Source organism: Anneissia japonica, unplaced genomic scaffold, assembly GCF_011630105.1.
Source record: "Anneissia japonica isolate Jap-2015-1 unplaced genomic scaffold, ASM1163010v1 scaffold287833_len2544123_cov190, whole genome shotgun sequence".
Taxonomy (NCBI): domain Eukaryota; kingdom Metazoa; phylum Echinodermata; class Crinoidea; order Comatulida; family Comatulidae; genus Anneissia; species Anneissia japonica.
In genome coordinates, this window is record NW_022757233.1 from 812,376 (window position 1) to 838,499 (window position 26,124).

At 31.3% G+C, this 26,124-nt stretch overlaps 1 protein-coding gene across 4 annotated transcripts in view; it reads left to right on the forward strand.

The window, feature by feature from the left end:
- LOC117124509 (LIM domain kinase 1-like) overlaps positions 1-26,124 on the forward strand; it is a 34,434-nt gene that overhangs the window by 1,700 nt on the left and 6,610 nt on the right. For 2 of the 4 annotated variants that reach the window (XM_033270740.1, XM_033270739.1), the window contains 9 exons: positions 10,457-10,592; positions 11,007-11,116; positions 13,677-13,883; positions 15,021-15,114; positions 16,790-17,022; positions 18,500-18,659; positions 22,224-22,310; positions 22,616-22,703; positions 23,591-23,634. In XM_033270740.1, the coding sequence (XP_033126631.1) occupies positions 10,457-10,592; positions 11,007-11,116; positions 13,677-13,883; positions 15,021-15,114; positions 16,790-17,022; positions 18,500-18,659; positions 22,224-22,310; positions 22,616-22,703; positions 23,591-23,634 (1,159 nt within the window). Of the gene's footprint in view, positions 1-6,991; positions 7,239-10,456; positions 10,593-11,006; positions 11,117-13,676; positions 13,884-15,020; positions 15,115-16,789; positions 17,023-18,499; positions 18,660-22,223; positions 22,311-22,615; positions 22,704-23,590; positions 23,635-26,124 lie in introns of those variants that run through there. The other 2 variants (XM_033270743.1, XM_033270742.1) reach the window with 2 other exon arrangements.

Consider the following 26,124-nt stretch of genomic DNA (forward strand, 5'->3'; position numbering starts at 1 on the left):
TTTCCTTTACTTTTTTCCCGCTAATTTCCTACTGCACCCAGGCTATTATCACAAAGTCTACTTCGTGAATAATTACCTAGATAAACCATATGACTGATCACATTACCATGGGCTTGGATTACTTCAAGGAATATCCTTGTGGAGAGCCACTTTGTATTTATGATTTTGGCAATCCTGCCTTGCAGATTTACTTCTTATGTTTCTGTATTGTATTTTAAATGTAAAGGCAAAATAAATGATAGTTGTCGAAATCAGGAACATCATTAAACTTATCAGCACTAGTACTTATGATTCACTGCTCTACTTAAGTATAACCTCAAAAGATTGATTTTTAATAAATAGTAGTTGTCTGATTTTAATTGTTTGCATGAGCTTGAAAAATCTATAAATGTTAAAATAGAGATGAATTTTACACAATGAGATACTATTAATCATTACCACAGTATTTTTCAAACATGTTGATACAGATAGCACTTGATGTAGGCCTGTGTTAGTCCTTAATTTTGTCCAATCTATCAAATTTTATTTGACAAAAACATGTGACATGCCTAAATATGGTCATGATGACATCACATCATGACCAAATAGAGGCACATCATGAATATATTTGCATATAACAGTTTTTTTTTTCTAGAAAAAGCTTTACTGTAATTTGAAACTAAATTATAATTGTGTGCTTGATATGTTGGCAACAGACCACATTAGCACCAGACACAGAAAACATCATACTAGATTTTAACACTGTCTAGTCTGAAGAAGTGACAACTTGCAACTAAGTTATTACCTTAATGGTAATTGGCGGTCAGTGGGTTTAATATTAAGCGCTGACTCAGCGTTAAAAATGAAGTAATGTATTAAGGTTCTGTGCAAAGAATTATGGAAAGTATTATTTATGCATCCATTAATTGGGGATTACAATTCTTTATCATTCTAATTTTCAATTGAAAACTAAAATCCTTACAAAATAAATTCAAATTGGAGAGTATAATGCTGTACTGTACCTACTCCAAGTATCAAAATGCACGCCATCGTGTCAGGATTCAATATTTTGACATTAATTATGTCATCATCAGGAATGAGCAGAAATTCAAATTGTTTTCTCAAGTTTTGATAACATTATTATAAACATTTTATGTTTAAAAAAAAATGATATTAAGCAAAGGAAATGTACAGTATCTTATACTGATTCCTTGTTTCGCGTACTTATTTTTTTAAAGATCATCGGAGGAGGGCAGAATAAAATTTTGTTTTCTAATTTAGCAAATAGTTTTGCCAAACGCATCCAGATGGCGGAGAAAATAAAAATATAATTTTATTGGTGAATGTAAAATAGAATGGTTAAATGCTTCAAATTTATATAATTAGTAAGAAATATACATATCTTACCTTTGGAGATTTCAAGGCAGCGGGGGGTGTAATGAAAATGTTTAAAAACTTTTATTTTTTTCTGAAATATCCACTTTTTCTTGGTGGCATGTGCATCTAATTGGTCAAAAATAAAATTTCATTTTTATCCGAAATCATCAATGTTTGCAGTCAGCGGGTTGGCTAAATAAGGTATAAACAAAGTCTCATCTTAGCAGTCATCATTATACTGTATTCATCATTCCAACAACATATCATTATTTGTATTAATAACTTTTCATTACTATTAGGTATTCAGTATTGTTTTTTATAGTTTCATAAAATTAATAACTTTAAAAAAATAAATAAATGTTAGTTTGTTATAAATATTATAATTTATTTCAGTCATTTTATTTTAGTTGACTGGGTGAAACAAAAGTTCCTGTAAATTACATTTAAATACAAATAAATTTGAATTAATGATTGTGTTATGTTTGTGTAATAGCACTAATTTATACATTCTAACTGTATGTGCCTTCCATAGTTATAGTTTATGTTTGTGTAATAGCACTAATTTATACATTCTAACTGTATGTGCCTTCCATAATTTGGCCCTGGAGTCCCTTTATCAGCTACTCAATTTACTGTGTGCTCTTGTAAATCAGACAGCTAAGAAATTATCCATTTTATCATCATTTTTTATTAAGACAGAGTACAAAAACATACTCTTTTCTGATATTTCCTCCCCCTCCTTAAATAGAAAAGTTTTACACTGATACACCTCTCTAATCATGTGTTTGCATTATATATATATTTGGGTATATTTTATTGAGATAAAAAAAAACATCGAAAACACAATCTTTGGCAGCATTAAGCTGAATTGTAGATTGGGTAATTACAATAAAATCTATAAAATTTTTGATAAGACTAATAAATGTACAGTATATAAAAATCATATTTTTCAATATATATATATTCTTCAATAAAATGAAAAAAGAGTTGAATCCTTTCTGTTCAGCAGCTTTAAGTATTTTTTGTGTATACATTATGTATTTGAATAAGAATAAATTGTTCTTGAAGCTAAAAAAGTAATAACAACTAAATTGTATAAAACCAAATTGCTAAAACATGGAATCCAAACATAGCGAGTCTCTCCGTGTTGATTCTCAAATTAACAGACTACTTACCCTTGTACATAAAACCTGATTCCAATTGTTGTGCCTCCTGAAATACAGTGCCCTATCCCCTGATCCCAAAATCATTGTATGGACAATTAAAAGATGCGTCTTTAGCATATTGCTGCCAGAATCTAAAGAATTCTCTCAGCTTTTAACAGACAATTTGAATTTAATGTTATCACTTTGCAATCCAATTACTGTAGTTTGGAAGTTTTCTAAGATAAGTAGTTTTTTTTTCTAAAAATATGATTTTTTTTTATCAAAATGTTTGAAGTTTTCAAGGGTATTTTATAAACTTTTATATATATATTTGGAATTGTAATTATGATCAATAACTATTTTTAATATAGCCAAAGCAAGAAAGCTTCTCATTATATAACATTCATTGGGGCAAGTAGTAAAGTGACTCTTCTGACAGCCTTTCTCCATTGTTAAAGAGTCTCAATATTTTTTGTTCCACAGTAATGAATACTACTAAAGTGACTCTTCTTGTAGATTTTCCTCACTGTTGCTAAGTCACTAGCATGTGCGTAGTTTGACAGTGATACAGTAAAGTAACATTCTCATTAACTAGGCGAGTCTCTCATGGTAAAATCATGGTAAATATGTTACATTCAAGCACTGTAAATTGCACAATTCCCCTGAGATATTTCACTTTCTGCTGACCATTATTGGCTTAGCAGTTCCTGTTAGCAAAATGAAAAAAATGTAATTCTTTAATCTCCAACCCTTCAACTATAAGTTGGTATAGAAGTGTAAAACATATTTAATTATGTGACTATTTTAAGGTATCTACAGCAAGTGAAAATTCAAATATTATTGTTAATGTTATTGCTGCGCTGTTGTGGTCGTTATTATTACAGTATCTATATCTTAAATCACTTAACGCCTTGGCGTAACTTCACCTATCTCCTTTGAAACCGCTGGCTGGAATGTGCTCAGATTCTATAAAAACTGGGGTTTCTATATGTCATGATAAGCTATTTTTCTAGGCTGGATGACAATGAAAAAAAAACAGCCAAAAACCACCCAAAATGAGTACTTTGATGCCGTCACATGAAAGATTCAGCATCTTCTTCTTCTGTACCGTAGCAAAATATCGCGCTAGGCCGCCAAATAAATAGTCACATCGCCTTAGGCTATGCTTCGTAACTTCATTATGTCACAGAAACTAAACCAACCCCTCGGTTCTGTACTGCAGTGCTTCACATCAACAAAATATACTATACTGCAGAGATCAGTCTGCGAAATAGTCAGTCTGATCGCCTCGGTGCTGATAAGCCGATAGACATGTTCAGTTCCAGTACTAAGCTGAATGCTGTATGGTAAGTGCTGCCAGCTGTTCTAAGTAACAGAGTACTCATTGCAGTAAATACTGAATATGGAAATAGATAGTCTTGTAGCTCAAAACATTAGCAATGAATCCAGGATGTTTTAGAAATCGATCAGGTCAAAATACAAGGCATACCGTATTGTACAGTATGCCTTGGGACAAGGTATGATATAGTCTATTGACAGGTAGTTGAATATTCTAAAGATAAACTATTGAAGAATATGATGATTTAGGGAACATAGGTTTTGTCAAAATTAAATTTTACAGTTTTAGGCCTACTACTGGGATAAGAAAATTGTGTTATCGATGCCGTAGCCTTCAACACCTGATGGCGAAATGATCCACACCTATTCTTTTATAAGAAATGGCTATAAATTGTTCATGGAGTTTTGTTAAGATAGTGAGACTGAAGTTTGCTGTAGGTTCAAGCCAGCCCTACAAATCAAAACCTCAAATTTACTTAACCTATCACAACAATATCCATGGCCTATTTTGTCAGTTATAGATTGCGGTCAGTGCGTTCGATTTTGACATCTTATCTACCACAACATTCATTCGAACTGACTTGCGCGAAAAAACACCATTGAGAAATAAATTGTTAAGGAAACTGTAGAGTAAATTGTATTTAGTTGAACTATAGTTTTTGAATAAAAGTTGTTATATAAGGTTCTAGGCCACCCTTTACAGAATTGAATAATAAAATCTAAATATATATATATGTAAATATAAAAAGTTATAAAAAGTTATAAGGAACTAAATATTACTAACATTGGACAAAACTTTTTGACGAAAACACATAAGAGAATCACAGAAAATGTCAATAGAAAAATCAGTCTTACATAAAGAATTGTATAACTTAGGCAGATGATTGATAAACCCATTATTACTATTAGTAACGTTGACTCTCCCCCTTGGTATTGAAAAAAGAACAGGATTACGTAATTGATAGTGGTACAGAAAGAGGAAAATGAACTGCAAAATTTCCATCGTAGATAGAATTCATACATTTAAAAAGAAAAATTAAATCAAAAAGGTTACGTCAGCTAAAGGTGTTAAGAAATCTTTACTAACAAAACCAAATTTGTGAGGATAAAATCTAAAAAACTTATTTTGAACACGTTGTAACCTAGTCGACTGATGCAGAGAAATAGAATTGAAAATAACACAACAAAATTCAAGATTGGACTTAACTAAAGACTTATAGAAAGTAACTAAAGCCTTACTATCATTAATATGTCTGCAATGCCTCCAAAGAAAACCAAGTAATTTGTTACACTTGGAGAAATTTATATGATTACAAAAAGAACTGTCAAAGAAAACACCAAGATCTTTGTGTACAAAATCTTTTTCAAGTAAAATGTTATTAATTTTAAAGTTTTATACAAAATGGGTTTTTTCTTGAGGGTAATGGACATTGATTTGCATTTGGAGGCATTGACAGACATACACCATTTATTGCACCAGTCAATAAGACCATCCACATCCTCTTGAAGTAACAACATATCATGCATGGTGGAAACTGATTTGAACAATTTAATACCGTCAGCAAATAAAAGGAAATTAGAGTGACAAGGAATGAATGAGAAATCTTTAAAAAAAACATAATAAAAAACAATGGCCCCAGAATGGAACCTTGTGAAACGCCATTCTGATGTATGTCCATCAATGATAACCCTCTGAAATCTTCCCTTTATAAATAGCTTGTGAAGAAAATAATAAGATCGTCACAATTTACATTACGTGTGCTGTTACTATTGCTACAAAAAGGTACTTTAGAGAAATAATGACAAGGTAACTACTGTATAACATCCTCAGTGATTGCCTCCTCATCTTCCCATAACATTTAACAATATGCCTCCCCACTTTTCACACTCATTTAACACCGTGCAGAGCACGGGTATATGATTATTATTGTATCCATTTATGAGAAAATATCAATCCAGTACTTCTGCTCCGGCCTCATAACCTTATATTTAAGTTTGTAAACATTCAGCGTGCATGAACATCAAATTCAATAGATAAAGAGGGCTTGGTCAGTGTTCACAAATGTAATACTTTAAAGTCACACCCTAGTCAACACCAACAGTCAAACTTTGACCAACTTAGCACTTAATGTAGAATTGAAAGCTCCTGTACAATTAGGCCAGGATACAGGCTGTAACCAGAAATAACACATGCTTTATTTTATGTTGGTTTATAAAGTCCTAGGTGATGTAAAGTACCAAAGAAAAATCTGAATTTCAAGCCAAAAAATGGACGTGGTTACTTATGAGAAGTGTGTGCAAGAGAGGTACAAAACAAATTGTTTTTGAAATTACTAATGACAGCGGTTCAACTGTATATTAATCATCAAATATATCTCAGAATTTAATTGTCATTGTGGTTGTGATGATTATTATTGCTAATTGTTGTTACTAATATCAATTGTCAGCTGGTTTTATATCATTAAAGTTGAAATTAAAAATATGAAAATCCGTTAAACTTATACCAGTAGATTATGTAGGTTAACCCTTAGATTTAATGATTTTAGAAGCATTGTATAATAAATTCCAGATTCAATGAAACAGGAAGTGTCAGCTTCATTGTTATTTTTTTTTTATGATTATCAATCAATATTTATATAGTGTATGACTTGTACCACTTTCTTCAGTTTTATTTCATAATTCATAATCGTAATCTTATTTTCCTTATAATAGAGATGGCAGCCGATGAAGGAAAGTATTCCCCGTCCAATGTTGTCTACCATACGATTATGACATCTCAAACTTATTGGTTGTGAACTCCCATGGTTTATAATCTACAGTCGTGTTTAATCACGAATAGAATTGATGGTTTGATGTCATTAACTTGAACTACATACTGTAGACTACAACTTTTTAATGAATGGAAACCATTGAAGCTGTCAGTACAGTATTGACAACATGTTTTAAAAGTCAGGTTGAAATACTAGTTAATACAGTTTACAAAAAAATTGGTTAAATCCACCAGCTTTTCTCCGAATTCCTTCATAATCCTTCACCTCTTAAGAATTTCCAAACGTCACCTGATATATTTTCAATACTTCTGACATGATGTCATGTATAAAAATAGAATCAAGACACTCCCGTGCTGTTTGCTTCCATATCCGATCCAAATGGATCCTTGCCCTTAGGTTGTTTTGACTGGCTTCAGGAAATGATGTCAGAGATATCGGGAATTAATCAGAGGCTAAAGTAATTTATTGAATTAAGCTGTTTCAAGTGAAGTGTTGTAGTTTATGTGATCAGGTATGGTTTATGTTAATATACTTTTTTAGTAGTGAAGAAGAATTGAAATAATAAGCTACAAAATAGAGAGATTGGATCCAATATATTGTTGGAAAAGAAATAGTTTAAAAAAATGAGGTGATGTATTGATCTTGGATTGCTTTTAATATTATTGGAGTTTTTCTTTGAATACATAAAATAAACCGATTCTTAATTCATTCATTTACTTGAAAGGTATATAGAAATTGAAAAATTTTATCTATAAATCTGTAAAGGGTTTTGGCTCTTTTTTCAGTTAAAATACATTGTACTCCCCTGATGTCGCATACTTAAAGGTTCTAATTCCATTTTTCCTAGTCAGGCAGATGTACATTACTCTATGTAGTTGTGATATTATATTTAGATTTAATATGGTAAAATTAAAACATTTCTATCTTCATATTATACATCTTTAATTGCTCTGTATCCTCTGCTTAATGTGCCTAATTAATGTATGAGGTTTATTGTGCATGCCAAAAGGACACATTTCAATCTCCATGTTTTATTAACAGCAAATTTCTCTATAGTATAGATTCTAAACCTATTCCTTATGTCTTGGACCCACCCCATGCAAAAATGCCTGTGATGCACAATGCATACAAAGTTTCTAGTATAAAGTTAGCTCATTTTTTATCAGCAATTACACTGTATTATTACCTATAACTATGATTGCTTTGTTGAGTTTTATTCTGTATTATCCTGAGTAAATATGCTTTTAGGGTATTAAACCAATACAGTAATATGTTTGCTTAAGGTAGGCCTACTTATATACACACCACAATTAACCTTCACTGTGAAGGTTTTGTTGTACTATTAATAAATTGCTTGTGATATACAGTACACAAGTGAGGTCAGTACTGTAAGTCTACACTTGGTTAGTTCTGTTATATAATGCTAGAAATAGATAACAGATAAATATTAATTATCATAGATAAAAATATACAGAATTACATTGATATTGATAAGGATGATCTGATGATGTTTATGTTAATGATGGTGATAATAATGGTCTTATAATCATTCTGAAATGTATTGTGCTGGTGATGAAATTGTTAATTACCATATGAAAAATATGATGGTGATATTAATGATATTTATGATTATTTATGATGTTTGTATTCAGGATTATAATATTCTTTGATTAAAAAGAACAAAGTAAATATTACACTATGATTAGGCCAACCTCTGAGATTTATACACTTGAATAGTTTTGTAACATCCTAGAATAAATATCCCAAGAAGTTACCCACATTAAAATGGAATAGGCCCTGGGTGGACAATCTCACAAACTACCTGTGTAACAGTTTCGTTACATAGGGTTGAGTTATCGCATGTATTAATGTGTATTATGATCGAATAGAAGATTATAACATTACTTCCCAGACAATACTCTACATGCATCAGATGAACGACTGAATATTTTATAAATAGAAATGTTAATGAAAGGTGACGCTGATCACAGCAAGTAATTTGTGCCTAGGTTTTAAAGATTGATGGGATTCAGCTAGAAAACAATGTATTACTCCAAATACATTTTGGAATTTCATGGGAGATAGGGAGGGGTACGTCGAAGGTGTAACCCATTTTCTCCCAGGGAAAAATATTAATTAATTTGAAGGTCATATTTTAAAAATGCTGATGAAGTACAAGTGGCACTCATATTCATTTTAATACTATATTATTAATATTATTATGGTTAATATATAATATTGTTAATGTTAAATATTTACATTACTATTATATTCCAACTATTATTATTAAATTCAGCTGTTTTCATTCAGTATGATGGGAATATGCAGTTTATGTTGCAATAGTTTATTCATTTTAAATCAATTACCTCATTATGTGCACTTTTGTGTAAATTATATTATATATTTTTTTTATTTGTGTCTGAATAACCATCAACCACCAAATTGCTTTCCTAAATTATAGTGCATTATTTTGTGTTATTGTTTACATTTCATTTTTGGTTAACCTCATAAATTTGGTATCCTTTTTTTCCTTAACCTCAACTGCATCCTTTGAATTTTTCTAATGCAATCAGAAGCATGACGACTGAGTAATTGTAAAGTATATTAAATTTTTACAAAGCGAGCCTAGACATAGTGGACATATTATTGTATCCTGTAATTTAACATTGATCTTTGCGGATTATGTCTGGTCCTGTGCCTCTTTTCATGGAAATCTCATTACTGAACAATTTCCTCATATAATATAGTACCTCACTGTTTTGTGTATTTTCCAGATTCAGGTTCAGATTGAATTTTATTGTCATGATAATCCCATCCTTATCTATTCAAAATATCCTATATACAAATCCTGCTCTATACAATGGTTAGTTAAGTGCATGGATGATGGTTAGCAGGTTAAGGTTTCTCCTGTTATAGAATAGTGGTCAGATGGATTTGTATAAAAAAATAAATGGCATTTAATAGTAAATGTATAATAGTAAAGTGTAGATTTACTTATATAAAGGACAGGGAAACACACCCTACTTGATTTGTCACCCATATTCTTTTTGCGCAAACATTGTTCATTTTGAAATTGCCAAAATTATTAATAGTCTATAACAAAAATCAGTCTTGTGACACTAACCATGACAATCATATGGCACAAGCATGATTTTCCTAACACATGTGCATACTGTAATAACATTAATACTGCACTTTCAACTGTTACATTGTTAACATTTTATGTATTTCCCTATTTCAGTTTTTTGTTATTCTTATGATTGTGTGATTGCATTAGTTTTTATAAACAATGGCAGGAAATTGACTTTAGGACAAATATGCATCTCCAACTAGAATTTTGCTTTCATTTTATTTATTTTTTCTCATCTAGTCTATTTTTACTGTATATAGTGGATTTTAATTTAATTGTATACCTGTATATTCATTTTATAAATCATCATTTTATATCATGAATATAAATAATAAAATAAATATAATTAAATGAATTAAGGTTGTATTGAATAGAGTATGACTACAGTATTCAATAAAGAATAAATCATTTAGAAATGAAGAGAAAGGTATAATTCAGAGTTCAGCTAGCCCACCCACTGGCTTATCCCTGATGGCTATACCTAGAGATATGTGTTTAATAGTTGGAACCCACTGGATGAGAGATCTGGGCATGGTGTATGTTTGAGTGAAGGACTCATGTAGTTACATGTTTATCATTGTTCGGCTTGATAAGCCCAAATTACGGTTGCTTTGTTTCCAAGTACCTTTTATAGCCTACGCAAATGGATGGCGTAAAATCTAGAGCATTATATCAATACATTCATTCATGATCATCTTCTCTTTATTAATTGACAGGTGTTCTGACTGTAATTTGCGTCTGTCCAGTTGGTACTTTGAGAAGGATGGTCATCTCTTCTGTCGGAAAGACTACTGGATACGCTTTGGACAAGCTTGTCATGGGTGTGCTCTTCTCATAACAGGACCAATAATGGTTTGTCATTGTTTAATCTGCTACAATTCAGTGGTGTTAGTAATTGCATTAGATTAATAAATGAAAAAAATGAGATTGAGTACTGTATTTGTATTGATTTCTATAATCTTTAATTTAAAACTGGAAATAGGCAGATGAAACTAATATCTATGCATAACATCATTTTAGTGCTGATGATGGTAAGTATGATGTTAATGATGATGTTGATGTTATGTTGATGATATAATGATGATGTTGTAGATAATTTCTTATGTTATTGGTAATTATGATGATGATGATAATCATGGTATTAAATGATGATGTTAACAGTGATATTACGAACTAATGATTATAATGATAAGAAAGATGGTGATAATAATAATAAATAAATTTGTAGCTGCTGATGATTTAATAACAAAATAATCTTTTTTCCAGGTTGCTGGGGACCATAGATTCCACCCAGAATGTTTCATCTGCTGCAACTGTGACTCCTACATTGGTGAAGGGGAGTGCTACGCTCTAGTAGAGAGGACGCACCTCTATTGGTTCGTCTGTTTTCAGCATATAAATTATTGATAATTTTATATTGAGTGGTTGTTCCATATGTTGAAATGATTAATTAGTGTGAGCCCACTTTAATTCAGCCAATTATAAGGCCAAATAAAATTAATTGTTAGTTTCACGTGCAGGATTTGCAATTATTTTTCAGTGAAAGTATTTACTATTTGCTTTTACTATCCCATATACTAATGGTTAACAGGCTGGTAATTTTTTTTATAAAAGAAGTAAAGTGGATCTCTGTAATGTATTTCTGCCATTTATATTCCCACTTCTTCTTAGGCTTAACATCATTCTTTTCAGTTGGTCATTATTTTTATTGTCCATGGAAAAATGAATGTTTTTTTGAAAAATAGCAAATAGTAAATTTTTTCATGAGGCTCCAAAATTTGATGAAGACAGGGACATGAAAATATCAATTAATTTTATTTAGCCTAATGTACTCCACAAATTACTAAATATTTACAAAATTTATAGTGATTTTACAAGGAAGTGAAAACTCTTTACAATACAGTTTTATATATCTGTAGTAAATTGAAAGTAGATGTTTAATGACCATACTGTAGTAATTCATTGTAACCTTTCATGTGTATGGTGAAGCTGTACTTTACAAGTTAATACATAAATGAATCAAAATTAGTTTTTGACATCTATTGCTATTTCTTTCCCATAGGCCTATAGGTTGGGTCTTTCATTTATTACCAGGCTAAGTCATCCTTATACTGGCCGTAGTTGTTAAATGGTTGACAAGAAAAAGGGAGTGTGAATGGTGGTGGGGTGGCTGTGTGTGCTAATGCTATAATTCTTTGTACTGTAACACTAATTACACTTTGCTGACCAAAGCTAAATGCTAAACATTTATACTAACAAATATGCAGTCAAGAAAATATTTTTAAAAAAAATTAAAAATGACAGATAAGGAACAAGTTATCTTCAATTTGATGGATTTTTTAAATTGTGGTTGGTAGATCAAGGAAGTTTAAACATCCTTTTCTCCATCCTTCGTGGATAGTCAGACAGTTCTGTAAAATTGTGGTAAAATGATTTAAGCTTGTTGCATGGATGAATGCAGAATGTTGGGTAGAGCCGTGAGATTTATAGCTGATAATGGCATGCCAACATCACCAAATGTTGTGAAATTCCTATAAATTTGCTAATTCTTTAGATCATACGTCCATAAATTATAATCATTGCTTACCGAGTGTATAATGTCAGATTGTGTTTGTCAGACATGCTTTGATTAGAATCAGTCTGAAGTCTTGTCCAGACTATCAAATTTTCATTGCCAAAAAACTATTGTATGCCCATATATAGTCATGATGTGCCTATATATGGTCATGATGTGATGTCATCATGACCATATAGAGGCCTTTCACACGTTTTTGTCAAATAAAATTTGATAATCTAGGCAGGGCTTAATGAAGTACAGCATGGTCCAATTTCCAACAGACATAATTTGTTTGATCAGATGTCAGAAATAGGCATAGGCTGTCAGACTTTTGTTAGTCTGATAGACAAAAATCTAATAGCGAATGCCTGGATTAAGTTGGTCACGTTCAGTTGTGCTTCTTAAAAGAAAGGCTTACAATTCTTAATGTCCAATAGTTTGTGACACATTCTTATTAAATTTTAACGAATTAGCAAGAATTTCAAATAACTTAAAGATTTATAAATGACTTAGTAAAAAGTTTATGGAGAACAAAAAAACTAGCAATTCATACAAATTTCAGTGTTTCTCTGTTCTCTTTCATTGTTTTGACATTGTATTTATTTATGAAGAGCGGTGTAAATGCGAAGAGTTTGATCAATATATCTAGCTTTGAGGACCAGGTGAAAAAAGACTGTTGTACTATGCTGATGATGGTATTGCAAAACTTGCGCGATAAATTTTTAAAATTGTGTGTATTTAGCAGGCGTTGTGGTGCTGGCAAAATACCCACTTCATGCATGTGAACACCTTTATATGCTGCTTTGTGTGTTGGCAACGTGCCAAATCGTTGACCCGTTTAGCAATTAGATTTTCATTTAGTATAAAATGTTCTTTCATTGAATAAATTAACAAAATTTGAGAGTATTAGTAAACTCTGAATGTGTGAAAACAGATATTTAAATTAAGTTTAATAGTGAGATGATTGATACCATTTTAAACATTGAATTAAGAAATATGGCATTTAGGTTTATGATAGATATTAAGCGATTACTGGATAGATATGCTCAAGTTAATTGCTCAAGTTAATTACTCAAGTGTTCACAAAATTACATTAGGCAAATGTACAGTAGCCCATAGGTGCCATAACCATTATATTGATATTTTAATTGTTATTTTGACTTTGTACTGTTAAATGTCAGTCTTTTGAGTGTACATTCTCATGTATGTAGGATTTGAACCTAGGACCCTGTAATTATAAGGCAATTACTATAACCACAAAGATACAGCTTCAAGTTAAAAAAAAAATTCCTCCAGTTGATGTACAAACATTGAACAAAACAGAAAAAATGTACAGGTTGTTCCTATGTACTAATTAACAATTTTTTTATCTTCTATAGTGAGAATTGTTATCGTATGATAATGACGCCAATTGCTGCTCAAACTCCGGAGAAAATACCGCACACATTCAAACTGCTAACCATTCCACCAAGCCCAAAGGGTCGTCATTCATTCTCGGTAAAAATCGACAGAAAACATTACCAAAGACGTGCAGAAAAATCAGCAGATTGCAAACCAGAAAACAGAAGGACCATTTGCATTTCAGAGTGAGTTGTCCATTTTCTAAACTCAATTATTGTTTTAGTTGTTAACAATTCCAAATTCAATTTCAAATAATTTTATTTCCTTTTATCGAAATTCTTAATAATAATGCAAATAGTAAAATATGTATAAGCATATCATACTCAACGATAAATGGAAGGTATCCAAAGCAAGCATAAGCTCTAAGCATGAAAACCCTAACAAAATAACACATATTATATAAAATGAATTTGATAATAGAATTTGTTCATCTTGCAGTATTATATTTTGGATTTGGTGGTTTTTCCATACTGGAGACAGTGTATCTTAATTTCATAGTGTTGTTTAAGGTAGTTAATTGCTTTGTCACTGGAGACTGCATTTTAATAACCTATACATCAGTTTCAATTACTGATGGATGTAAAGGAGCTGAAAAAGCAATGTTTAAATTTTCAATAAACCTAGAATGATGAAGATGGGTGATAATACTTATAAGAAAACCATATGAAATCAAATGAATAAAATCTGATATATTTAAGAATGTTCCATAAATGTTGCCCTCTTGAGAAGAAATGAAGAAGGTGAAGTGGGGTGGGGGGCTCGATGATCAGTCGAGGGCCGCTAATTTGCAAAATGAGGTGCTGTTAGGTGATTTTTAACTACTTGACCGTGGTTTTTCGGGGGGAAACTGAGGGGGCGTGAGTAATTTTTGAGAGGGCTTGCAAACCCTGTGCACCCCCACCCCAGATACGTGACTTTAGCGTTTATAGCTTTGGTTAGGATTGCAATCTCGCTAATTATTGTAAAGATGCTGTGTAAACATATAGGCGTTCTAAGTAATATTGTCTTATTTTTATTATTCCTTTTCAAAGTATTATTGTCTGTGGTTAGTACTTGTTTGCGCCAGTATTTCCTTTACAGGTTAATAATAGCGATATGGTATTTTATTCTATATGCCCTATTTGATGATGTAATGCAAGTTATATTAGATCTCATTTGAATTCCTGGAAACAGTTCATTGCATGCAAGCATCAAACTGTAGTGTTTTATTTATCTATTACCTTTTCCATCCTAATTATTTGTAGTATTTTTGTTTGACTATACAAGACTTTGAATCTATAAATTCATCATTGTAATAATTTTCTTTACATTGTTTCATACAGAATTGCTGACAATTCTGACCACTTGTCTCTCTGCATCGGAGATCATATTTTAGAGGTTAATGGTCAGCCAATCAAGGAGCAGAATGTGCAACAAGTAAGTAATCCATAATAGTCTAAGTAATCCTTAATAGTCTAAGTAATCCTTAATAATCTAAGTAATTCATAATAATATAAGTAATCCAAAATAATCTAAGTAATCCTTAATAATCTAAGTAATCTAATTATAATAAGTAGTTTAATCCATTTTATGATTGTAAAATGACATCATATTCTTTAATGAAACTATGACAAATGACTTTGCTACTATGTAAGTAGGAAAGTCGATCATAAATGTTCACTGTAACAACTATAAAGATGATGGTGAAATCCATGTGTGTATTCAACTCTTAATTGTTGTTTATATATGTAACCCAGGTGGTTATTAGGCATCTGCATAAACAGCAGAATATCCGGGGTTTAAATCTTAGTTGGGGGGATTTTTTTTCACACTCGTAGATTGACCTCCATTTATAATTTTTATATAAGATTCCTATGTTTAAAGTTTGTCAACTTTGTAATAGAAATATATTGATACCCTTTACAAAATGCTAAATATATACTGGATTTGAACTTAAGACTTGCAATTATAGTTTGGTCACGCTACCAATTAATCACAATTTGATATACCATGTTAATCCAGGAACTGGTATCATAATATATAAAAGTATGTACTGTAACAGGATCCCACAAATATGTAGATCATCAACAATAAATACACAATGAGTCAGGTATAGTTAAGACAGTAGATTGTAATAATGATAATGACATCTTATGGTACATGTATCCATCTCATAGAGCTGCTCACAGCATCATTTCCACCAGCAGAGAGTTGCCGCCTTTTTTGCAAGCAAATACTAAGTAAAATACTGTGTTCGTGTGTGTAATTTTATCATTATGTTAAATTATTGGTCAATATAAATTTTACTATTTATTTTTATTATGTATTGTTTCAATTTTTGATTAGTAGTGTATAGTTGTTAGATCATATACAAATGTCAGGTTATTATTATTTTATAGTTATTTGTATTATTTTATTTACATTTATTATCATTTTATCTATAGAAAATATATTTTTTTCCTCTTTCACTCTCATATTTTTATTTATTATTCAAATTATGAAATTAAGATTGATCCCATTTTATGATGTCACATAGTACCACACCACCAATCAAAATATTTACCATCTAAATTTTTTACCTATCTTTATATTTAATTACTTATTACTGATAGCATTAGCAAATTAACATCAATCCTAAACCATAATTGGTCACATGGTGTTATACCACCAATCAAACTACACATTTACCCTCTGCCACTTTCAAAATGTTGATTAACTATTATTTCTGTAACAGCGGTCAACCAGTGGACTTTGACCGAAATTTAGTTTCTGTATGTTGGTTTATTTCTCCTGTTGATAACTGTTTCAACCACTCATAAACCTTCCCACTAGATAAGGAACCAACTTGAATTCAGCTCATATCTATCTTTATATATACACGGTACTCTAGATTTTCACTGCGAGTTCCCTGTAAAGATCGATTCTATACAGAGCCAATGTTGTACTGTTGATTATGAGGAGATCTAAAATTACAGGTATGGTGAAAGAAACTACATCTTCATCTGTTTAATTTTGCACAAATGCCTGGTGTGGCTATACTGGCCTATTCCATTATATCTGTGGTTTGTAATTAAAATCATTGGGTTTTTTGTTTTTTTTGGTTTTTTTTCAGATTGATCGCATTTTAAAGGAATCTTCAGAGATCCTGCAATTAACGGTAGAACACAACCCCAGCCCTGCATCTCCTCAAGCTGACTTAGCTGCAGACAGCGTGGAAATGGAGCTTGCATTGAAGCGGGAGTGGAAAGACACAGACCCTTCAGAGGACTCTGTGTTTGCAGAGCCTCCAACACAGAAAAAACAATTGCAATACAAACGAGATTCTCTGGAAGCTTTACCAAAAATGTAAATATATTTAAAATCTTAATTTCAAAACCAAAATCCTCCCGTGCATTTCACTGGTGTCCGCCTGTTATCAGACATTAGTGTCGAATAACTTCCCTCCTGGATGTGTATTCTAGGACCGCCACTGTATAAACAAGGAATGTACAGGTATAATGCAGCTAGCATAACAATGTCTAAACTATGTATTTATTATAATAAGGTGATAGGAGTGGGAATTGTTTTTCTAGTAAGCAAATCATACATAATGTAAATATATTTTTTTACTTTTTGTGGCCGAGTTGACTTGTGGCCGAGTTAACTTGTGGCCGAGTTGACTTGTGGCCGAGTTGACTTGTGGCCGAGTTGACTGTGGCCGAGTTGACTTGTGGCCGAGTTGGATCGAATTCTTCAGATTCAGCAGCCCTTCCGCAACTCATCAGGTTACCCTCACAACATAATTACTCTCAAAATGTTTGTCTTTTAAAATGTTCAGGATAGACAAATTCATGAAAAAAGCAAGCATTAAAAATTGTAAATCTGAAAAATTTAGGTTCAATTTAATGTACCGTTTTTATAATTAGATTGATGAATTTAATAATTGGGGAGTTGCTGCAGTGTAAACTCTTTCCATGTTATTTCATGAACAGTACTACTATAAAGCAGTAATTTCCCTCCAATTGGTTCTAAAGCAGCTGATTGGCTAATAGCTTCAGTGGGTCTTCCCAGGGTCCTCTGGTGTTCACGGTTGGGAAATAACGTGAGTAATAGCATCCTGTGATGTGACTGTTTATGTTTCGAGTAAAGGTTTGTGATCAGAACTTTTTGACAGTGATTGTATTAGGAACGTGTAGAAAATGAGTTCCAGCACACAGAAGAACTGTTGCTTTATGAAGGTTCTCAGGTTACTGAAAAATTTTGAATGGTAGGTAGCTATAGGGCTAGGCTTATTCAGTAGATTTTAGTAGATCAAGGGATAATTGTGGAATTGTAGTTTAAATTACAAATATCTTGAGGCCAGGAACGTTATAGCCTACAGGAAATAAGTTGTTCATATCCATTAAATGACTCCATTGATATTTCTATTAATTTTTATTGAAAGTTTAGGCAGCAGCTGCTACCTCCATCATATACTCACACTGATGAAGGGAGCAGTAGCTACCCTATACAAATATTGTATACAAATATTTACTGTGTTGAGAGTCATACACACTATATATGCTGATAAGCATTCTTCATATTATTTCATATGATATATATTGTATATTAAATGGTTGATAAAATGATAAAAACACTTTAATAACTTAATTGAGACATTGATATTCGTGTCAATAAATATCAATGTGTCAATTAAGTCATTAAAGTGTTTTTAATCAACCATTTTATATATAATATATATGATATGAAATAATATGAATACTACTGAATATTGATGATATATCCTGCCAGTAAGGTTCAGGTTTTGATAAATGCTCATAACTTTTCGTTATTTTTGTTTTAGCCGTCGAAATTCAAGTGAGGAGCCTAAATCGCCTTCCAGGTTTACATTTTCACGTTCAAGCTCAATTAAAAAGGGAATGAAGAACCATTGTATATTTCGACCTACAGATCTTATTAAAGGAGATATTATTGGAAAAGGGTTTTTTGGACAGGCTATTAAGGTAAGGAATACTACACAATACTACATAGAAGATGCAGTAATGCCTCTGTAGTTACCTTATTTATGCACACTACGAATTCCCAAATTATATTTGTGTGCCTGATATCGGAAAAGCATAGCTTACTTTTTCTGTCATGCACACACTTATTCTTCATGGATATGAAGGTGGTATGATATTTCATAATGATTTCAACAGGGTGAAATTTAACCTAACTTATAAGAAATTTATTAATGTTTATGTTAAAATCGGGAGGACAATTTCACTCTTTCGTCTGCGTTTCGAGCACATGCGGCATGTGACCTAGCTGCATGACTCATACATTCAATGAATTTACATGTGCAGTGTGATATGTTTCTGTGTTAACTCAAAATGTATAATGCACCATTTGCTAATTAAACCATTGTGTCATATTCCACATAAAGTCATAAGTAGAAGAGGAAATTCATTGAAGCCTTTCTTATAACCATTATTAGCCTAGTTCTCATCAAACTTTAATCTAGTTAAACTGGATTTTCATAGTCCAAGTTAACTGGACTATAGTTTGATTTGTACGTCAACTCAGCTACTACTGTATAGTTCAGTGAAGGTGTTTAGATTTACTGTAAATTCATAGATAATCCAGTTAATATTATTGTTATAGTTTGTGTTGGATAGAAATAAACACTTTTTGGGTTTTTTATTTAAACATAAATAATTGCAAATATTTATATTATAACCATTCAAAATTTAGGATGCAATCAGTAAATATATTGTTTCTCTTTGTAACAATAATAATAATATAATAATGCAATAATGGTCGCATATTGTAGATACCTCTATGGGGGTGGGGGGGGAGAGAATTCCATAATGGTGCAGGTATAATCAGTGCCTTTTGTGTACCAACCAGGTACCCACTTGTACAGTACTTCCTGGGTTGAGAGACAACTATAGGTAAAGTGCCTTGCCCAGGACACAAAGGAAATTCACAGCGAGGGGTTGAAACTCTGACCACAAAATTGAAAAGTGCAACCGCTGCTCCTGCGCCAAACCGCTCCTAAAAAAATATATTAAAATGGTTTTAATTCAGCTCAAATTGTTATAATAAGTTTATCTACCTTTGAAATACAAATTTTAACCAATGATTCTATATCCTGTCTCACTTTGGGCCCTGGGTATGAAATAATGGGATTAATGTTTGCTGATGTTGCTATATAGTGAAGTATGAAAATAATGTAAAACATGCCAAGTTGTTAGTACCCTGTACATAGCAGATGGCACTGGCTTCCTGCTGAGTTATCATTTTCCTCCACCTGTTTCATTCCAACTTAATATTTCACGCATCAGTAATTTTTTGGCAGTGTACCTTAAAAAGCTTGGGGTAGGACATAGATAGCATGATGTGTCATGCTGTTCATAATATTGGGAATCTCAAGCACTAAGTTGGTACTTACAAGGTCAGGTCATGTGATTGTCTACGCACAGATACTCTGTATCCTAACTGTCATGATGAAAATGTTTATGATTGTACATGCAGCATGACTATCACAACATGGAGAGCACAGAATGTTAACAGTGCTCACCTGTTGTGATTGGCTATGCTAAATGACAGTACAGAATTCACTTTAGCACAACCAATCAGGAGATGGAAAGCATTGGATGTTTATATTTTCAACACCATTGCTTTCCTATTTTGATTGGCTATGCTGAATTACAGTACAAAGTTCACCTCAGCACAACCAATTACAACATGGAAAACAAAGGATGTTTACATTTCAACACCATTTTCTTGCCTGTTTTGACTTGTTATGCTAAATTACAGTACAACGTTCAAATCAGCACAACCAATAACAATGGGAGCACAGGATATTTACATTTTCAATATCATACTGTATAATATAGTATATATGAAAGCTTGAAATTAAAAGATTAATGAGGGATATCCTGTGCTCTCATTGTTGTGATTGGTTGTGGGATGCTTTGACGTTGCAGAAATTAACCATAACAATGCCATTACTATTAATATATCAGGACTTTTAATGAATTACCACAATTACAGGTACATATGTGGTTACAAAAATAACTCTTGCCCATTCTTGTATCTAATTAAACAAATGGATCTGAAGTGTGATATTACTTAATTATTTTATTAAATGACATAGTTCTCATCTCATTTGTACTTTTTACCTCTTTCTTGATCAGTCAGCAGAGGTGGATTAATGGAGGGAGCAAGGGGAGCACATTCACCCAGTTCTGCCACTGCATTTTTTTAAATTCTTTTAAAAGAAAAAATACAAAATTGCATACAAATACTAGATTTTACAATATTTCTTAACAGCATATACTGAACACAGTTCTAGGCTGGTTTGGCACCCCCCCCCCCCCTTTATGGTTATAGAGCAAATGTATGAAAATGTAATACAGTAACTATAAAGAGTAAATGTAATAACCTTTTTTATTCTATATGGATAACATTATTAAATGAGTTAAAATAAATAACCAAAAGTATTTTAGTTAAAATAATTATGTAAAAATTATAGCTTTTGTAAGTTTTTACTTTTTCTATGGTAATTCAATTTTTATATTATTTAGATACTTTGCTGACTATAGTTGTATAAATATTTTCCATGTAAATGTTGCTGTTACTTGTGCAGTTGATTTAATAATGATTTAATATAAAAGAATGATAAATCATGATGTATTCCTTGTATTTAAATTCTTGTTTTATTTAACGCATGATGTACAGTAAAGGGGGGGTGAGGGGAACAAAAGTCTGGGGATTTGTCCTGGGGAGGCAAAAGGCGGGGAAAATGTCAGGGGGAAATGTCTGGGGGAATATATATACCATTGTGTCCTTGTTTAAAAAATTCTGGACCCGCCCCTGACTAGCCAGCCAATTAATTAGATATTGTAGGATTGATTGATTGTCAAACACTGTTGGTAAGGAAATAACAGTGTAGCTATTTTTTAACTGTGAAGCTCTTATCCCTAAGGAACCATTTTAAAATTTATCCCTAAAGAAACTCATCTATTAGAATCTACAAGTTGCATGACATGGTAAATGCCAACTTTAATTAGTACTATAAATACTGAATTACTATAAATACAATGTTAGTAATTTTATTTTTTTTAAATTACCATTTATTCTCTTGTCAAATTTTTATTCATATCATTAATTCACTTTTCATGGATGTGATACTCCAGTATTTTATCCTCTCCTTTCCTGTCAATGCTTACATGATAGTAACCTTGCATTGAATTAGCCATACAGTATGGTTATGTTTTGTTTTTGTTTTTCAAGGTAAATTTTAGTCATCAAATAGAAAAAGGATTTGTTCTTGGGAGCTAATTTAATTACAGTATTTAAAAGCTTCTGTCATATTAAAAATCCAACTAGAAGATACCATAGTCAATGTTGTTATTTAAATGTCTGAGTAAGCATAGCTGTGTGACTACAGTAAACAAGTTTGATCAACAGTTGACTTTGATCTAATGTGTCCTGATTTATTTCATTCATTACGATTTGAATCCTTATGCTTTATATTGTTGTAGATATTATTATTATTCATCTCGCATTTTTGTTGCTAGGTTACCCATCGGCAGACTGGTGAAGTCATGGTGTTAAAGGAACTCATTCGATTTGATGATGATGCACAGAAAAATTTTCTTAAAGAAGTAAGTACATGTTGCCAATGATTATTATTGGTATGCTTATTTTACCTTGCATGTTTATTATTAAATAGGAATTCAAACTGTATATTAAATCAAAATTGTTATTTTGTTTGATTCATATTGTAACAGTTTTTGGTTTGTGAAGACCTCAAATAAGTCTGTAGGTTTTTTGTGTTATCTTTATAATTTTGTTGTTAATTGTGCGTTTCTGTACCTGAATATATGAGATTTTCTGGATCAATTGTCAATCAGTTAGAGAGATGGATGTTAATATTATTATACCTAATCTTAATTTTTATTTATTTCAGGCAAAAGTATTAAGAAGCTTGGACCATCCAAATGTTTTACCATTTATTGGAGTTATGTATCGAGACAAAAAGCTAAACCTTCTCACAGGTAACATCAATCAATCAATCAATCAATCAGTTAATCAATAATTCCAATGTTTATCAGAATTATTTTAAAAAAATTTTTGAATTCATTTCTTTATCGAACAGCAGGTAAATTACAGGGTGTATTAAACTATGCGAAATTATATAAACCTTTCGAATTGATATGTTAATGTTAATAAAAAAAAATGTTTTTAGTACTAATGACACTGGATATTATCCTGTGTCTGAGTCATAAGCAACTAGATTTCATAGTCGTTGGATATAATGTCTTATCTGTATTGCCAGTTACCTTCATTGTGGTGCAATAGAATAATGACTAGCAAGGCATGGGGATAGAAAATGTTGGGGCCCTTGGCATGTCAGGAAAGTATTTTTGCCCCTGAAGACATCGAGGAGTGGGTAATCTCCATACCTAACTTCACGAAAAAATGAAAAGATTAGTCAAGGATTTATATTACTGTGTTGGGTAGGAGGAGCTCAGGGCCCTCTTTTGAGTAGGGACCGGGGGACAGATTTATCAAACTAGAAATCAGCTTAAATTCGTCTTAAGTCAAATTTATCCATATTGCTTAGCTTAAAAATTGCTTAAATTTAGAAAGTTGATTGTACGTTGGCGCCATCTAAGGACGATTTTAAGCCAAGAATTTGCTAAGATTGGGTAATAAATCAGTTTAAGATATTTATTAGAGACATCTTAACTTTTTTGACTTAAGACATTTGCTAAGCTGAGATTGATAAATCCCGGGCCAGGGACTTTATTACGCCACTGAGATACTCACATGATCCAACTATGTGGAAATCATTACAGCTCAGCTTTACAAAGAATCTAATTCATCAGGGTTTAATTGAGCTTGTTATTAAGGATAATCTGTTTAATCTCTATTTTTATAGAATATATATCTGGTGGAACATTACGTGATATCATAAATGATTTAGTAAGTATTTAAATGTATTTTTATTTTGTTTATTGCCAATAGTGAATATAATAGATGTTTTTAAGCAAACATCTGAGTAAATAGATGAAATATAATCAGAAATTTTAAATGGTTAGAACTATAATTTTTAATGTATTTATAGAAGGCCTAATCTGATAAAGCTGTCAACTGTAAACCTATCAATTTCAGCTATTACCTGTCAGTCTTAATTTGAGTAATGTTCTAATTGATTTCACTTTGAAAACTAATGTCATGGTCTCCCTAGAAATTTGGCAGCAAAACATTCTTGAATTATATGAAGTGGATATGAAGTGCATTAGATTTCAGATATAGATACCCTGGGAAACTACTTCTTTAAAAGCTTGCCATTCTTTTTAGGAATATGTACATATCATATTACCATGTTTGTTAGCCCTGGGTGACTACCCACATCAAGCCTAAAGTCATTGAGACTAGCCGATGACATCGATAGTCATTTGGCTTGTACCATTCTTGTCTTAGTCAACTTATTTTTCTTCTTTGTCAGATAATTCTAATCTTGGTTCATTTAACATTTTGTGTATGAATTTAAAATCATGTATTTTATGAATTTTGCATGTCACATTTAATTTTTAAATATGTCAGCAAAAGTAATTATTAGTTTATCACCCTATATGGGCTGGGAATGTGATGAGGGAGGGAGGATTTTTTTTTTCTTTTTTCTTAAAGCCAAGTATCACCCTTGGGTTGTTTGCTGGTGCATTGATATTCATAAAATATATGATTGTACAAACAATATCTACTAACTATTTATTAAAGCATGAAAAAAAAAATTTTTGAAAAAAAAAAAAAAAATTCTCAATACTCTGCAGGCAAGGGTGATAAACTAATCATTTTTTTATTGGGCCTTATAGTTACTAGGCACCTACTTTTGAACTAAATTGAATTTTTGCCCTCATCCATGGACATAATTCATGGTGTATATTAGCTGAATGCGGCTACCAATAATTAATGTCCTAATTAGTATTTATAAAATGCCGACATTCCCAAATGACTGTATATATGCCCTTGACATATTAGTGCACTCTTGTAACTAGACATTATCAAATCAATTGTTTTGTGTGGGAAACAAAGTTTAATACAAATAATATCAAATTTAATGCCAATTAAAGCTAATACTAAAGTCTTAACTTTGATGTTCTCTTCCTTTTGGATCTTAGAATCTTCAACGAGAAGAAAATTATAGCAAACTCTCTTAACAGTATTGTCGTTTTATGACTAAGCAAAGTCATTTTTTTTTTTAAGTATTAATAGTTGACGTTTGTGTGAATTTGAAATTTTCTTGGCAGTGCTTATTTAGATAAAAATAGTTAAACTAAGTTAACTTCAAGTATATCAACCTTTGAATGGCCTATTAAATGTTTAAAAAAAGCAAATGTTTAAAATTAGAATATATAAAATTAGCATGGCAGTAGAGAGCCAAGAACAATTTTGTCTGTTAGCATGTTCATCCATCTCTAATATAAACGAACATCACACATTTACAATGAATATTTACATGTATTTTAATTAATTAATTCTGTACCAATAATATCAAACTTTCATTTCATTTATAGCTGTTTACATACCAATGAACCATTGACCTCTCAGTTAAAGTTAAAAGAAAGACATTGTCTTTGTTCAGCAACAAAAACAATACTTTTTGTAGTTGTAGCAATATCATACCTGTAATACAGACTTAATGAATGAATAAATAATAATAATAATAGTGGTAGTAAAGTAATAGTATTATAATATTTATTTAGTAATAATTATAGTATCTAGTAATAGCAATAATAATCATGATGATATTGATAATGATTATTCTTCATGAAAGTCAAAATTTAGCCGACAATAGAAAATCACTAGTCTCATAGGTACACTAAGTTGCCTTGGCTAGCATTATAGTGTGATTATTATAAACATTTTAATAAATAATACAGAAACAACACTTTAAACTACGGTAATGATATATATTTATTCTAGACACTCACCACTACATGTAGGCTTCTTCAGGTGATACAAATATAAATCACCTAAAGCAGATAAATCACTAAAAAAGATATATCACCTAAAGCAAATAAATCAAAAAAGAAGATATATCACCTGAAGAACTTGTGTTAGTAGTAAAACTTGTGGACTAAATATATGTCATTATTTTTAAAGTGCTGTTCCTATATTTAATAAATGTTTCATCATCATTACGCTTCCATGAAAGATTTTATAATCATAGATGAATATGGATAATTTTTTAACTATTAACCTAAATTCTTATAAATGCAAAATCAGTAACTATTGAAATAAGCTCCATGAAAAGAATATCTCTACACAATATTATCATTCAGGGTGACATTATAAACTTAGAAACCTCAAATTGAAAGTTTACTGGTTTTGTTTTATATCCTATAATCTAATTAATATAATGCAAGATAAGCTCAGTTGCCCCATTGATGTGTATCTCAGTCAAAAAGT